The 12,998-nt window shown below is 34.1% G+C and overlaps 1 protein-coding gene across 11 annotated transcripts in view; it reads left to right on the top strand.

Moving 5' to 3' along the window:
* The window catches only part of CD36 (CD36 molecule), a 96,549-nt gene extending 84,975 nt beyond the window's left edge, over positions 1 to 11,574 (top strand). For 7 of the 11 annotated variants that reach the window (XM_021102274.1, XM_005667693.3, XM_005667692.3 and 4 more), the window contains 7 exons: positions 673 to 742; positions 2,355 to 2,542; positions 3,575 to 3,693; positions 4,612 to 4,685; positions 5,257 to 5,311; positions 6,231 to 6,395; positions 8,854 to 11,574. In XM_021102274.1, the coding sequence (XP_020957933.1) occupies positions 673 to 742; positions 2,355 to 2,542; positions 3,575 to 3,693; positions 4,612 to 4,685; positions 5,257 to 5,311; positions 6,231 to 6,395 (671 nt within the window). In that variant the 3' untranslated portion in view covers positions 8,854 to 11,574. The remainder of the gene's footprint in view (positions 1 to 672; positions 743 to 2,354; positions 2,543 to 3,574; positions 3,694 to 4,611; positions 4,686 to 5,256; positions 5,312 to 6,230; positions 6,396 to 8,853) is intronic. The other 4 variants (XM_021102277.1, XM_021102276.1, XM_021102278.1 and 1 more) reach the window with 4 other exon arrangements.

Genomic DNA, 12,998 nt, shown 5'->3' with positions numbered 1-12,998 from the left:
TTTTCATATTTGTTTAAGGGGTAACTTTAATACGAAATTGATACCAGTGAATACGTATGGTATACAGAGTTATTGACTATTGCAGCTGCCAGCCATGTGTCAATATAAGCACATAAAATGCATTTAGTGCAGATTGAAATGCACTGTAAATATAAAATACACACTGGCTATCAGAGTTTGTTAATTTTTATATTGATTATATATTAAAAATGTATTTTGGATATATTAAATAAAACAACACTGATACTTTTATTATTTTTAAATGTGTCTACTGGAAGATTTTAAAATTATATATACAGTTGCATTATATTTCTTTTTTCTTTTTTTTTTTTTAAGGGCTGCACCCTTGGCATATGGAAGTTCCCAGGCTAAGGATCAGGTCCGAACTGCACTTGCTGACCTACACCAGAGCCACAGCAACACCAGATCCAAGCTGTGTCTGCAACCTACAGTGCAGCTCATGGCAAGGCTGGATCCTTAACTTACTGTGCAGGGCCAGGGATCAAAACTACATCCTCCTGGATACTAGTCAGATTAGTTACCACTGAGCCACAATGGGAACTCCCCAATTTGTCTTCTATTGATATTATCCATGCTGGAATTAAGATTTCCAGATTTGTCTAAAACACACATTATGCCTAATCCTTTACAACTGGCTTGGTTTTTAAACAGATGCAGCCTCATTTCCACCTTTCATTGAGAAGACCCGGGTATTGCAATTCTTTTCCTCTGACATTTGCAGGTAAGACAAAGACATTGATGTATTTTTGAAAGTCAGAATTCTTTCCCCAACTGATAAAACACAGACCAAGAAGATCATACACAATAATCAAATTACTTGAGAAAAATAAAATATATTTAGGAAAGTTTTTCTTGATGAATTAAGAATAAATACAACATGGAACTCACGTTTATTACATCTTTTAAAAATTGTAGTATATACAAGGGTATTTTGCATGATTCAAATCATTTTCTTCTTTGTCATTTCTGAGCAAGATGTATTTTTCCCTCTCTGCTAAACTAGTATGTTTAAGAATAGTCATGTCTAGAAGAGCATGCCTGAACATTCTTAAAATGTCCAAAGATACCACAGTCACCAGGTTACATTAATGTGCATGCACTACTGCCACTGCTGCATCTGCTCAAATCATTGAGGCCCAGTAGCCGTCACACAAGCTTTGGCACCCACGCCAATATGCTTGAATCCTAGCCCTGTTTCTAAAGTCTGTGATGTGGCAAGCATTTAGTATCTTTGAAATTTTTCCTTATCCTTAAAACTGAAAAGAGCAGTATATCTACAAATAGGGTTACCTTGGACTAAAGAAATTATGTCTTGAGTCCCAGTATGTTGCTGAGGTTATGATGGACACTTGGTAAAAGATGGAGGCATAGGAGATGTATATCAAACACGCACGTGCACACACCCAGCAAGTGAGTGGCCTTTCTCTCCAGGATGAAGTTTTGGAAAATCAAAATTTTATTTTTTTCTTGTTAGGGCTGCACCCAGGGCATATGGTAGTTCCGCTGCTAGGGGTGGAATCATAGCTTCAGCTGCAGGCCTACACCACAGCCATAGCAACTCAGGATCTGAGCCGCATCTGTGACCGACACCACAGCTTATAGCAATGCCAGACCCTAAACCCACGGAGCAAGGTCATGGATCAAACCTGCATTCTCATGGGTTCTTGACCCATTGAGCCACAACAGGAACTCTGAAATTTCATTTTTATTTAATTCAAATTGGGCACAAATAGGAGTTCCCCTTGTGGCTCAGCAGTAACAAACCTGGCTAGCATCCGCAAGGACAAGGGTTTGATCACTGGCCTCACACAGTGGGTTAGAAATCTGGCATTGCTGTGAGCTGAGCTATAGGTCACAGATGCAGTTCAGATCTGGCATTGCTGTGGCTGTGGTGCAGGCTGACCACTGCAGCTCAAATTCAACCTCTAGCCTGGGAATTTCCATATGCTGTTGGCATGCCCCCCCCCCCGAAAAAAAAATTAAAACTGGGCAAAATAAAGGATCTGAGTGAGTTACATAAGAATTTAATCTATAGAGGAAAGTAACCATGAGAAATATCTTCTGTGTAAATACTCCATGGTAGTTTACAAGCAAAAATTATGCTCTGAAGCCTTTTGTAAACAAAGATAAGAAGAGCTCCTACTCAGGTATTGAGTTCTAGTATGCCTTAAACTTTCACTATAATTTTGTCCTAAGCATTATGTAAGAATTCTATCAAAATAATCTCCAATTTGTCTAAGTTAAGGTAAAGATATAAAATTAAAAATAGGAAAAGGAATTTCCAGAATATAGTTCAGTTTCTCAGAATGAAGCTCTTTCTTCTCTCTGTTTAGGTCAATCTATGCTGTGTTTGGAGCTGAAATTAATCTGAAAGGAATCCCTGTGTATAGATTTATTCTTCCATCCACAGCTTTTGCATCTCCACGTGAAAATCCAGACAATCATTGTTTCTGCACAGAAAAAGTTGTCTCCAAAAATTGTACAGTATTTGGTGTGCTAGACATTAGCAAATGCAAAGAAGGTGAGTAAAAGCTCTTAATATCAATCCATTGCATAATTTGCAATATTTTTTAAAATGTAAGTTTCACCCAGAGTTTTTTTCCACTAGAAATTTTAAACTGAGACAGCAATAAGAGCATAAAGTAAGGGTAGTGGTAGGTATTTTTTGTTTTGATTTTGTATACATTGGAGGTGCCAGTTTTGTTTCAGTGTTGCAAAACTTAGTTATTATTTGGTAAACCCATACTGATACCCCCCCCATGCTACTTTGGAATGATACCCCCCCCATGCTACTTTGGAAAACGTCTCTTTAGGTCCTTTGCCCATTTTTAAAATTGGGTTATTATCTTTTGAGTTATATGAATTCCTTATATATTTTGATGTTAATCATTTATAAGTATTTTGCAAATATTTCCTCCCATTCCATGGCTACCCTTTTCATTTTTTGATGATATCCTTTGCTGTGCAGGATTTCTGTGTTCCTTTTAGATTTAGGGTAAAATGAAAATAGTTCCTAGAATACTATCCAAATTTATCCACCTGACATTTTTCTAACATTTTCTACTCTAGAAATTGGCAAATAAAAATAAACATATTTCAGGATGTCTCTGAAACAAGAATTGACTCTGACATGAAATTTGGAAACTATCTTATTTTGCTCACCTTCTTCATACTGGAGTGAGTTTTGAATTATGCAAGAAAAACTTCTTAAATCTCCGTCTCTAGACATATTACTACCTGAAACCTGAAGGTATAGGGTTGTAACCTTGTATTCAGCAGCTAAGCCTCACATGTTGAAAATGAACACATAAGGAATGAACAAGAGACATCAACGGACTGGTTAGCAGGATGGTGCAGAAATTTGTTTCATTTTTATCCCAAAGCAATCAGATGTTATCATTTCCCCTCACCTACATTCCCTACTTAGTATTCAAAGCCAACTGTGCATTTTTTTTTAATTTTAAAAGTTTTATTTTCAAGGAAATCTTTTCTGAAGAGTATGTGAAATGAGGAAAATGATTTATGCCACCTGTCTCTTAAAACTTGTTTTCAGGAAAACCTGTGTACATTTCACTTCCTCATTTTCTACATGGAAGTCCTGAACTTTCAGAACTTATTGAAGGCTTAAGTCCAAATGAAGAAGAGCATAGCACTTACTTGGATGTTGAACCTGTAAGTAAATATGTTATTAATCTGTTTAATATTGTTTCATAAAATGAAAGAAATATTAAATTCTCTCCCGTTTGTCAGTTCCATTTAATAATCATATTGATTGCATCACAATCTTGATGAATTAGCTACTTTAATTTCACTGAAAATTACATTGATTTCTTCTTACTATCTCATATGAAATGTCCAGGCAATTCAATTTTAGATTTTCAGGAAAGGTCAGGAAAAGCAATGATGATTCTAATTAGCTTAAAATGATTTTATGCTTCTTTTTATACTTAATTGCAAGTATTACTTAAACAAATGGAAATTGTATGTTATAAGGGATTAAAAGATTTTATGGACATATAGGCACATGAGGCAAGATAAACTTAGCATCAAGAAAAATTTATTACATTTCCTGTGGTGTAACAGTTTCAACTTTCTGTCTTAATCTCCTTTTCAAAAGTTGTGAAATAAAATGCCAGAATTTTAATAGTCGTGTTTCAATTTAAATAATGATAGAAGTATTATTATAATCATACTGATATAGGGATTCTGATTGTACATATAGATTAGATCAGCCATACTTCAGGATTTAAATTTGCTATATGAGTTCCAGGTTTCATGACTATAATAGCTGTTCTTGATTTCCCAAAACTAGTTCAGACACATCGTAGATCTAACTAAAATCTTGGCATCAAGTTGGGCAAAGGATTATATGTGTGTGCATGTATATGCACGTGTGTGTACAAGTGTAAAATGTAATTCAGGAGATTATGTATGTAATATTTAATATGTCCAATTATTTAATACATTCTATAAGTTTCAAGTAGTACAGTTTCACCTTAGGTTCCCTATCGCAGTGAAACTAGTTTCAGCTATCATTAAATAATGTTTTTAAAAGAAGTTGGTCATTGTTTTAGTTTGTTCTCTTTTTAGATAACTGGATTCACGTTACGATTTGCAAAACGGTTGCAGGTCAACCTATTGGTCAAACCAGCAAAAAAAATTGAGTGAGTTCACTGAATAAGTTTCATTATGATTTTTAGTATTTTCTTGGAAGAATGTGAATATATGTATGAAAGCAATTGGAAAGAAAATAAAATCTCCATTTCTCTTTGCTTTAATGTCCTTAACTAATTTTTAAATGCTGATAACGTTCATTTGTAACTTATAAGTAACGTGTGTTGAAATGGTATTTACACATATTCTGGAATGAGTATTGAGTGGCATTTCTCATTTTGCTAGCTATGCAAATCATGTCCATGACAATAGTTGCTAGGATTCATACTTTAGTTTCCTGAGTAGAATTGTCAAAAAGGAAAATATTTGCTTAGAAAAAGCCAATCTAATTAGAAATCTATATTAGAAAGATTTATGAGTGCAAGATGTCTGAGAAACAGCCATATTAAACTTTAAGGTATTCAAAACAGGGAACAGAAATCAAGGAACTTTATCGAGTTGTAAGAGCAACTAATTTGTGAATATATATTTACCGTAATAATTACTAAAATTTCTGCTGTATATATGTGTGTGTAATATATTAGTATATATTTTTATAATTATTTTCAATGTATATTATAGAGCATTAAAAAATCTGAAGCAGAACTATATCGTGCCTATCCTCTGGCTTAATGAGGTTAGTATTTTTAATCTATTACTCACTAAAAACTGTAAACTTCTTTGTATATAGCAAAAGCTTTAGATGGTTTGAAAATGGAATATGGACATTCCCATTGTGGATCACCAGGTTAAGAACCTGACTAGTATCCATGATGATACAGGTTTGATCCCCTCCCTTGCTTAGTGGTTTAAGAATCCAGCATTGTCACAAGATGCAGTGTAAGTCGTAGATGTAGCTCAGATCCAGCGTTGATGTGGTATAGACCAGCAGCTGCAGCTCTGATTCTACCCCTAGCCCAGGAACGTTCATATGACACAGGTGCAGCCTTAAAAAAAAAAAAAAAAAGAAAGAAAATTGAATATGTATATATATGGTATTTGAAGTGGTATGTTTTTCTATTGCATATCTGGGTGAATTTATATATTATCAATTTTAGTTAATTATTTTGAAGAACCAAATCATACAGAAATAACAGGATTGTGTTAGATTTAAATGTTTTTATTTTAGAAAAATAAAGTACTTCCTCTCATTTAAGATTTATAGTCACTACACATTGATTCAGGCAATGCATTGCATAATCCTTTAGAGAGATGAAACTTCACCTTGCTATTCTCCTCTGTCACTAGAAAACAACCTTTGGAAAAATGGAAAATATTTCAGTAACACTGCTGTACAGATCAATGAAGCTAGTATATTGAAGAATGCTAGATAACATGTTTAAAGGGAAGAAGATATATTTTTCTCTGTAGATATTCTAACGACATTTGTTGCCTTCTTTGACATGTAATGGGAATTCCATTGGTTTGTCTTAGAGATAAAGATGACTAACACCTATACAGTGTTTTGAAAAAAAGAGTAATGCTTAAGAGGGAGGTTCTCAGTATTTTGCCCCACTGAAATACCCAAATAATGCTCATTATTAACTTGATTACAGACTGGTACAATTGGTGATGAGAAGGCAGAAATGTTCAGAAACCAAGTGACTGGAAAAATTAACCTCCTTGGCCTGGTAGAAATCATCTTACTGAGTGTTGGTGTGGGGATGTTTATTGTTTTTATGATTTCATACTGTGCATGCAGATCAAAGAGAGTAAATTAAGTAAGTATATAACAAAAATCATATACAACTTGAGTAACATGTTTATATATTACTTGTTTTCATTTTATCCAAAAGAGGTTATAAATTAAGCTGCAAATATTTCTAAACATGTTTAGTCAACTATCATTTTTAATACATCCTTGAAGTTTTGAGATACTTAATGTAAATTAAAACATAAATGAAGGCTGAATGAGCAATAAAGCTTATTAACAGTAAGAAGATCATTATTACATTATATCTTTATACTGGGAGGAATGGTCTAAATATGAATTATTTCCTTTGAAAATTTGATATGTTGCACAAAAGTTACACATGTACTAACTTTTCACTTCCTAATTACTTCTAGCTAGTTAATTATTTTAAAAATCACAAATAATTTATTACTGACTAGGAAAGGTCATGTTAAAACTGAATATGGGAGATATTTGGGGAGAATGAAATTTATCAGGGAAAAGCAAGAGAAAAATAAATTAATGAGAATTAAAAACCTCAATAAATGATAGGGATAAAATAAGATAAAAATGTTATTTTATAATGAATATATTAATATATAAACTGGGTTGTTACATAGAGACATTCAGTCCAAAATGAGGTTGTGCTCCCTAGCTGTGTAATGTGGAAGTCTTGATAAATGCTTACAGTTCATGAGCCAAAAATAGATTGCAACAGTACGGGGAAATAGAAAATACCATTCAACACAGTAAATCCAAATTACTCAGAATTTAGAGGAAAAAATTAGGTAGTGTGAACAAAATTTGAGTTTTGGCAAGACTAGTGGTGATTTAGGCTGCCCATGCCTTTTATTTTAAATTATCATGAATTTTATTACATTTATAGTTGTAAATAGACAAATTAATGCCTGACCTTATCTTTAGCAAATGGAAGCCTTTTAAAAATAATCATACATAGCATTGGATTGGCCTGTGGGGGAGAATTTTCCACTTACCCATAATTTCTATCAGCCCTCCCTTCCCAGGAACCTTGAAAAATATCTACAATCTAAACAAAAGTAATATGCTTACTTTTAAAAAATTACAACTTCAATACAAGTCTTCCTACTCTACTTTCAATCAGATTTTGACTCTAAGCTATTTTATATAGAAATCCTGGAACTATAGCTAATAATTATTGAGTTTTTATGGGCCAAAAGCATTCTAAATATTTCACATGAATTATCAGAACTAGTATGATTTATGAGTTTCCAAAAGTCAGGGGTTCATGAACATCCATTCTGACTCTTGGAGACAGTCCAGAAAATTATAAATTTTTACAGTGCAAAATTGTCCATTTTCAAAGTGTGAATCAGTCAAATAGAAGTTTAAAAACAATAAAGTGGAATTTTTTGACCAATATTTTCTGTATGAGAGAGTGAAAGCTTGGGCCAAGGAAGAAATCTCAATCTTTTGTTCTGATGATTTCTGCCTATATTTATTACCTGAAATGATGACTGAACATTCTATCGATAATCAATTTGGACAGAATGTATTTAAAATGTTAACCTAATACATTAGCATTAAACAAAGTAACTTGTGTGACCATTTATCGAGTAGATAGAAAAGATCATCCACTGAAAAGCCAAATTACAACAAAAACTTGTTCTAGTGGTAAAATATGCTTTTCAAAAAGCAATATAGTGGTTATAAAAATGTTTCCAATTATTCTCTATTAAAATTACATGATCAACTTCATCAATTCTTAATGAGCCCTGAATGTCCAATATCTTGGTATCTATGTGATTAAATTAAGGTGAAAGATTGAAAACTTTCTACAGTGCTTTGTCCCCAAGTGTATTGGTTTGGCTTAAATATTTGACTGTTACAAGGAAAAGGTATGGCTCTTTACAAAACAATGTGGGGTTTTTTTGTTTTTTTTTTTTTTTATTCTTTACAGATAGAGAAAAACATTTTTCTTTGTAAATCACCTGATTTACTAGATTTGGAAGAATTACCGACACATTTCTTTTAATAGACCTCAGTTTTGAATACTATAGTAACTATGCCCTTGGGCAGATTGATAAACAATTGAAAAATAAGGAGACAGATGTACAAGAGAGAATAAAGCAAAGATGGTGGAGCTAAGGTGTGGTTTTACTCAATGGGTAACAAAGAGAATAAGCCAATAGTCCTTTTGAAAGTAGTAGTTTATATACCTCTAAATGGAAGATGGCCTGAAGGGACAGCAAAGAGTGCAATGCTCATCCAGAGCAGATTTAATTAAATGCCCCTCCTTATGTGGCTCTATGCAGCTCTTGAGGGCCGGGAAGCAGCCTTCCATGTATCCTTGAATCAGAAAACAATTGCCTTATCCATGAAGTTCATCTGAGACTTTCTCTCTGCAGCTTGAAAAACTGGGCTAGCTAATAGAAAACATGATAGCTTCATTGTGTAGAATCTGAGTATTACCTGTTTCATTTTTCCACAGATTTCTGATAAGTACTTACCTTTTTTCTACTTTCCAGGAAGCAAATGAGTCTTTGCATTTATGCACCAGCTACGTCAGGACCTTTCTTAATATCTATTTACAAAATGAATATGCAATATGCTTTATTTTTGCAAAACATCTTATAGTTGAAGAACTGGTGGCACATTTTTTTTTTTTTTCGCACTGAGTAGGAGCACATTTCTTAAGGGGTGTTATGATAACATTGAAAAAATGACATAAAATCCCTATTTGGAACAGAAACCCAGCACCTTTTAAAATTCAACATTATACAATCAAATGGATTTCAGTTTCTACAGACCTCACTTGCGCATGATCCAATTACATTTACTTGGCATTGCTTTATGAAATGCTTCTCTGGTGTCAAAACCGGCAGAGGGATGAATGTTCTAAATGCTCATGCCTTGTCTTCTTCAGCAAGGAGAAAAGATCACTACCATCATGAGTGTCCCTGCAACTCACAGACCCCAGGACTGTCAGTACATTGCACTTCAGGAGCATCAACTATTTTGAAAAGACATTCAAGAATGGAAACTAAATGATTGGCCTATGAACCGTTTACTATGCATTATTTGAGTTTCTTTCTCTATGGAAACCATAGTACAGCATCAGCAGACATTGTAACCATGCTCTTTATAAAAATATGGGCTTATATTTTTACCAATACTTACACAAATGGCCATGTTTGAGACTTTGTCTTTTTCCATGTTCTGTAGTTCTTCTGGAAATCTGAGTAGATTTTGATCTTTCTACTCAGTTGGATACAACTTATGCTTGGCAACTTCAGAACGCTGTACTAGTATTAAGAGATGTAAATGATAATAAAAATTATTGTATGGGTGATTACAAAGAGTAGAATATGCATTGATAGTTATTTGCTGTAATATTTCTTTCTGTCATAGTCACCTCAGAAAGACCGATTCCAAACATTAAAAATGTCATTCCTAAGTTGCTCTATTTTGCCTAGTTTCTGTTGTGTCAGAACATTTACTCTAGTTTCCTGTCTCAAGTAGTTGGTCTGACTTTAATTTTTTTATGAATATATATTTCCTTTTGAACCATTCTTTTCTAAATTTAATCTCAGCCATTTTTTCCATAGATATTTTTTGAGCAGTTGGGGGAAAGGGAAAAAAAAAAAAAAAAAAAAAAAAAAAAAAAGGGTACTTAGTTTCATGCTTTACAGCTGCAAGACTTAATTTCTCCAAGATAAAGGATATGTTTTTATAAGAAGACATAATATTAGGTAATCCAGCTTTTTTTTTTCTTTTGCTTCTTAGAGCTGCACACGCAGCACATGGAGGTGCCCAGGCTAAGGGTCCAATCAGAGCTACAGCTGCCTGCCTACGCCATGGCCACAGCAACGCAGGATTTGAGCTGCATCACAGCCTACACCACAGCTCACGGCAATGCCAGATCCTTAACCCACTGAGAAAGTCCAGGGATCTAACCTGCAACCTCATGGTTCCTAGTCAGATTCATTTCCTGTGCACCACGACGGGAACTCCAAACCAGCTTTTTAAATAGGGGTTCATTTACGGTTGAGAGAACCAGTCCTCATAAAACTGCTCCCTGTAGAAAGACAAGATGACTTTCTGGTTGTGGCTCAGTCAATTAAGAACCCAGCATAGTGTCCATGAGGATGTGGGTTCAATCTCTGGCTCGCTCCATGGCTTAATTAAGGATCTGACATTGCCAAAACTGCATCATAATTCGAAGACGTGGCTCAGATCTGGTATTGCCTTAGCTGTGGCATAGGCCTCAGCTTCAGCTCCAATCCTACCCCTAGCCTGAGAACTTCCATATGCCATGAGTGGGACCGTTAAAAAAAAAAAAGAAAAAGAAAAGGAAGATGGACTATGTTCTGTTCCTGTTTTACACATGGAGGTTTATAGAACAAGTATTAATGACTGGTTTAGATACTAAAATCAAGAATAAAGAATAAAATCCAGAATCAAGAATCTCCTCATACCACCAATTTAGAAAAATCTTTGGAAAATCTGAAGATACTCAAAACCTATTGACATAATGTCCTTTCATTTAAGTGAAAGGGGAAAAAAGTATCCTCATTAGCTATGGAATTGTGGAATCCCAGATGTCTTCTGATACTTAAATGGCTACTCTTTTTGCATGAGGATATTTGTAGACATGTTGAGCTAAGAGAAATATAAGGAAACTTCTTTAATACTTAAACTAAGTAGGGCTTAATAAAAATGCACAAAAGAAATGGATGAGAATTGCATGCCCATCTCATGGTAGAACTGGATAACCAATCCATGACTCATTTTAAAACCCTCATACAGAAATGCATCTCCTCATATTTAGGTATCAGGAAAAAGATATTAACTTGTGTATCTTTAGTACTATTTAACTAAATACATGGATACTCTAACCTTTACCATTCCTCACCATGTATTCTCTAAATTCTATAAATTGTGTACACAAGGAAAGACAATCCATACTCAAAGACAAGTGAAATACATTAAAGATACCTGTAGAAAATACGATTCTTTAAAAAATGGGAGACATGTTTTTCTATATGAAAAATGGATTTGTGTGTTTGTGTGTGTACTGAGATAGGAATGGGGCACTTCTGGGAATGTATTAATTATATGACTTGTTTGCTATAGAGAAAGTATAAATGTACACGGGAGAATTTGTATGCTTCATTCTGTAGAAAAACTGCATCATTTTGTAAAGCGGCCTATTTTCATTCCAACATTAAATTACCATAAAACCACAATTGTTCAAAACTTCAGTTTGAAAATGTATAGCATCTGCAAAAGGGTTAATGTAAGAGAACCCACAGCATGTTAAAATGATTTAGGGCTTAGTCTTTCTGACAAGAGCATGAAGAAACAAAACAATCTACACAGTTTTCAGTTCTCAGAGGGAAAAAAAGAGAGGTAAAAAAAGAAAGAGGACATCATTTCAGGAAAAAAAAAAAATTGTAGCTATAGAGTACTAGGTTATCCCTGAAATTTACTCGTGTGAAAGTGCTAGGTATTTGTATTTGGATTCTACATGTGCAGGAATCTGTCAATCTTACACCATTATCATTGCCTCTGCTACATAGTAATTATCATTCGAATTGCAGTTTATTTCAGGTGTGTTCCAGCTGTGAGTTAAGTGTTTCTGGATGAGGTTCAATGTATTAGTGACCCTGTGGCTGCTCTCGCTTTGCTTCTTCTAGCCCATCTACATCTCTAAATAAATAACCTCTTCACTTAAATTATCACTGTCCATTATATTTTTCTCTATATACTACCAGAAGTACAAACGATTGTTTCTTCTGAGTTATTTGCAGCAAACCAAGCTAATGAACTAAAAATGATTGAATGCCTAATATCTGTATCAAATACATTCAGGCATACGCTTTTTCCTTTTGTGGCTCCAAGGTAGCTGCATATTGAAATATTTGAGAAAATAAAAACTATTAAAAATGACTTTGCTTTTATTTTTAACTTTGAATATGTTTGACTTCAATGATTTTTCATATTGCTACTATAATTATATATTAGCTGTTTTTGTCTGAGTTGCCTGTTAACTCATACTTTCTTTTCCCAACTATTCTGACACCAAGCCATGTGCACATATCAGAAATGCACCATTCTGTACATTCATGAAAGGGAACTGTGATTTAGCTAGGAAAATATAAATGTTTTAATGTCTGTTTCTTTGTGTGAAATCTGAGTCAGTAGTCTCAGCATCAACTGTCAACTTGTTAAAAATGCAGAATCTCAGATTCTAACCCAGACCTACTGAATCACAATCTGTCTGGAGTGGGATATGGAGCAGGGCAAGGGAGGAGAATAGAAAGATGAGAGGTTATTTCTAGAGGAGAATGAGTGTCAGTACAGTGATAGAAGAGTGAATAAAGCCAGTGTGGAATAACTGAGCTTGGAACTATCTTGGTTCAAAGAGCCAAGATGACACCTACTGCTTTGCTCTAATCCTGCCTTCAGTGTATACAGTTGAGGACTATGTGTACTTTATGGAAAGATGGACCTATATGAATGAGAATAAGTAATTTATGGTGGGTACTTTTATAAACTCTACCTCCTAGGTATTAAGAGAATTCGGTTTTTAGAGACTTCTGATACACTATCTTGAAATGGAAATAAAGATTGTGAGAAAGTATTAAATATCTTTGGCTTTTGATATAGA

This window comes from Sus scrofa, chromosome 9, assembly GCF_000003025.6.
Source record: "Sus scrofa isolate TJ Tabasco breed Duroc chromosome 9, Sscrofa11.1, whole genome shotgun sequence".
In the NCBI taxonomy this organism is placed as follows: Eukaryota; Metazoa; Chordata; class Mammalia; order Artiodactyla; family Suidae; genus Sus; species Sus scrofa.
The sequence above is the reverse complement of the archived record's forward strand: the minus strand, read 5'-3'. Positions and strand labels throughout refer to the sequence as shown.